The sequence below is a fragment of the Condylura cristata genome, unplaced genomic scaffold (genome assembly GCF_000260355.1).
Source record: "Condylura cristata isolate star-nosed mole 26May11 unplaced genomic scaffold, ConCri1.0 scaffold00004, whole genome shotgun sequence".
In the NCBI taxonomy this organism is placed as follows: Eukaryota; Metazoa; Chordata; class Mammalia; order Eulipotyphla; family Talpidae; genus Condylura; species Condylura cristata.
This window is the reverse complement of record NW_004567105.1, coordinates 32,006,159-32,010,059: the sequence shown is the minus strand read 5'-3', so window position 1 is coordinate 32,010,059 and position 3,901 is coordinate 32,006,159. Positions and strand designations below refer to the sequence as shown.

The 3,901-nt window shown below is 35.0% G+C and overlaps 1 protein-coding gene across 1 annotated transcript in view; it reads left to right on the top strand.

Moving 5' to 3' along the window:
- The first annotated feature begins 1,706 nt into the window (after positions 1-1,706).
- Positions 1,707-3,901, top strand: part of LYZ (lysozyme) — a 5,011-nt gene continuing 2,816 nt past the window's right edge. Inside the window, exons 1-2 of the mRNA XM_004675905.2 lie at positions 1,707-1,897; positions 3,241-3,405. Of these exons, the coding sequence (XP_004675962.1) occupies positions 1,762-1,897; positions 3,241-3,405 (301 nt within the window). The 5' untranslated portion in view covers positions 1,707-1,761. The remainder of the gene's footprint in view (positions 1,898-3,240; positions 3,406-3,901) is intronic.

The window sequence follows — 3,901 nt, the reverse complement described above, 5'->3', positions numbered from 1 at the left end:
TTAAAAAAAAAAGACAGTCTCCCCTGAGAGTTGGCTTTATTGGAAAAAAGTCAAGTTGCTTGTCACTCCCTGTCTTGGGCTTCTCACTGGCTGGCTAAGCACCCAATCCATCCTAATAGTCTGCACCCAGCTAAGAGGCAGAAAACAAAGAGGGTATTATAAGTGGTTCCAAAGTCAAGTTCTCAGAACATAAAACAAGACTCATGGAGAATATTATGTTCTCGTGTGACAAATGACGCACAAGACAGGGACAAAGGAAAACATGAATATTTCTGGGATGCTGAGATTAATAACCAATGGATATCCAAAGCCAAATTCACAAATACACATTTCAGAGCCTATTTTTACAAATATTTTCTTCTGTCATTATGAATTTGGGAAAAAAGGGGCATTACAGACAGGTATTGGGAGATGGACATGGTAAGAATGTTTACCTTCTGGTACCTTATCAGTTACCCTATAGTCCAGCTGCAGTTCCCAGGGAGGATGGAGAATTCCAGCTTCTTACTGTCCCATCCTCATCACCAGAACTGTATGGAACGAAAAAACATGTATTTTTCCTGATATCGTTCTAGAATCTCAGGCGGGAGGGACTCTGTAAGAAAAGATAAATTAAAGAGAAAAACAAGCAAGTTTATTAACAAACATATCTCATAGATACTTAGGAGAAATGCAGGGATAACAAAGACCTTGGGTTTTTTCCTCACATTAGTCAAGGCATTTATTTGTGGTTCTTTCCCCCCCCCTACTTTAATTTTCCCTTACTATCAAGCATGCCAATTGGATATTCGTTTAGATTGCAGCCAAGGGAAGCAACTGTGTGAAGGGTAACATATGGGGAACCAATGGAAGATAATCGCTAGTCAGTAAAATTTATGATGTAGAATCTTCCAGTGTTGTCTGAGGACTGTTAAGCATCTAGAATTGTAAGTGACTAGCTTCTATACACAATTTATTTTGATTTCAGATAAACGGTAAGAAGTCAATTTCTTTTTTTTTTTCTGTTTCTTTTCAGTTGGCTCAAAATAATGTTATGCCCAAGGGGTAGGTTCTGGGGTAGCATATTTTGCCACTCTTTTGTAGTATTTGATTATCAAGCTTCCTTGATTTATAATGAGCCTTTATTTTCTAACATGGGATGTGTGGCAACTGTTCATGTGACAGCTCTTTATAACAGGAAAAGATTTAATTGATAAATAAAATTATGATAATAACAAAAAAGCTGGAGTAGGAATCTGGCCGAGCAATAGGCAATGTGGCAGTTTTTTTCTGTGGAATATATATATGAGTATAAAATTATGAATATGTTCATATATATAATTTTAAGTGAAAAAGATGATTAGGTCCTATTAAGTGCACCGAAAAAAATTATAAAAATGAGTGTTAATCAACGGTCAGAGTTTTTCAGTTGTGTAAAATGTTCATTTGGGGTTTTTTTTTCTTATAGTTACTCAAATGATAATAAAGAAAGAAAGCTCTTGATTTGGAAACAGTGCTACTTCCCAGTTCTTTGTCAGCTAGTTCTTTAAACTGTGTCATTTCATCATTTCCATGTAGCTTGACTTTAGCACATCAGAATAAATCTCTTCAAACGTTAAAAAAAATATATTTGAAAAACTCAGTCAACCCACAAACCTTTCCTGTTTTCCTTATATCTCAAAGGGTGGAGTTGCCAAACCACAAGAGGAAAAGGAAGTTAAACGCATTAAATACCAGGGACCACTCAGGTTGGTCAGCTGGACATCTGGCTTCCCAGGCAACATGAAGGCTTTCCTTATTCTGGGGTTACTCCTCTTTGCCATTACTGTCCAAGGCAAGGTCTTTGAAAGATGTGAGTTGGCCAGAACTCTGAAAAGATATGGACTGGATAACTTCAAGGGAATCAGCCTGGCAAATTGTAAGTTGAATTCATACTTCCAAATAGCCAGGTGTGGGTAAGATATCAAAAGGTGAAGTATAAGAATGGTTATTTGAGTGAATGGACTTTTGAAATTTTTTTGAAAGCTTGTTTTCTTTCATTCCTTAAAAACATCCAATTGGGGGGAGGCGTGAAGAAGGGAGAAGAAGAAAGGAAACACCATGGTCTGTGGTGGGTGGAATATTGTAACTGGTGAAATACAGGGGAGTGTGTGGTGGTGATACCTGATGGGGGTATCCTCAACTACAAATTTAAAAAAAAAAAAAAAACGAGCATCAAATTGTTCTTTTAAAATCAGGCACACCCAAAGAAAGAGTGAGGAGGGCGCAGCAAGTGAACCAGGACTGCTCACACGCCTTGTGCCAGCTTTCACTGACTCGGCATCTGTAGGCTGACTGAAAGATATATTGGAGGGCTCAGGGTAGCTCTGTCAAATTCGAGTACTTGACTCAAGTCACTTCCACTTGGGAATTTGGATTCTGCAAACCTAGAGTAACACAGTGTGTTTCTTTTTATAAAGCAAAGTTTTAAAAAGTTATGTTGAGTTCTTAATACTAGAGCAGTAAGAACCTATTTCCTGTCTCTCACTGTTAAGGCAATCTCTGAAATGCAGTATAAAATGTCCTGTATTTCTGACTCCCAGTTAGTTAATTAAGTACTTTTCATTTTCCTCCATAAAACTCATGATGTGCCCTGAATAAAAGTTATGTTATACTTAATAACTATTTATCAGTGCATCACAGTACTTTTTTAGACTGAATTCGAACATTTCCCCTTGACTATTAATGCTTTTTAATGAATATGTGGATATATATGTGAATAGATAAAGCAATGCATCTATCCTTTTCTTTAGCTTGTTTTTCAATTCTAATGTGATATCCAAATTCATTTTCAGGTATTATAAGAAAATGTTTCTCTGAGAAAATTCTTATTTTCCTAATAAAAACCATTTTAATCAGCATATATATTTGCCATTAAATGAAAAATGTATTCAACAACTCTGTGAATTTTTCTGTTCTAGGCTGAATCTTGCCTGAGTCAGGACTCCCTCAGGGAGTGGGGAATGAGTAACAGCAGTAATAGAAACAGTTATTTTAATATTTTTAAGTGTGTTATCTTACTTCATTGGTATTAAAAACGACTTGCTAAAAAGAGGATTCTATTAAGGACCCTTTAACACTGAATTATAATGTATTTTACAAATAAAATGCTTCTTTATACTTATAAATTATTAGAAAAGCAGAATTGATTAAATAAACTGATTATGATATGCAGTATAACTCACCTGTTGCTGCTTATTACTAAAAATAAGTTCTTTTCAGGGATATGCTTGACTAAATGGGAAAGTGATTATAACACACGAGCTATAAACTATAATCCAGGAAGCGGAAGCACTGATTATGGGATATTTCAGATCAATAGCCGCTACTGGTGTAATGATGGAAAAACCCCAAAGGCTGTCAATGCCTGTGGTATATCCTGCAATGGTAAGACAATACCTTTATTGTAAGACAAGCTAGAGATTCAGTGTAAATGAAACAGTCTTGACCTAGAAAAACTCCACCTCAACTTCTAGAAACTGTTATTGTTCTCATAAATCCTTAGGTAAGAACTTAGTATAATAAAAGGTTGCTATTTTCTAACACATGAATGTTCCTGGGATGACCATTAATTTATTATAAATGGACTTACTGATATTTTATCAATAAGAGTGCAAGTCCTCCAACTTATTTTGTGGAACTTGGAGGATAATTTGGTTGGTTAGTCCTTTTTTTAAAATTGTTTTTATTTTCATTATAAAATGTTCTAAATATAGAGAAAATTGGAGGTATTTGTATCATAAATGGCCACATTCCCATACCTATTGTGTTATGTTAAGGTTGTTACCCTTTTTAATTTTTATTTCTTTTCTGCAGACTTCTTTTATGCTGAATGACTTTGACTAAATAAGAAATAGGACATTCCATTTCTTTTTTTTTTTTT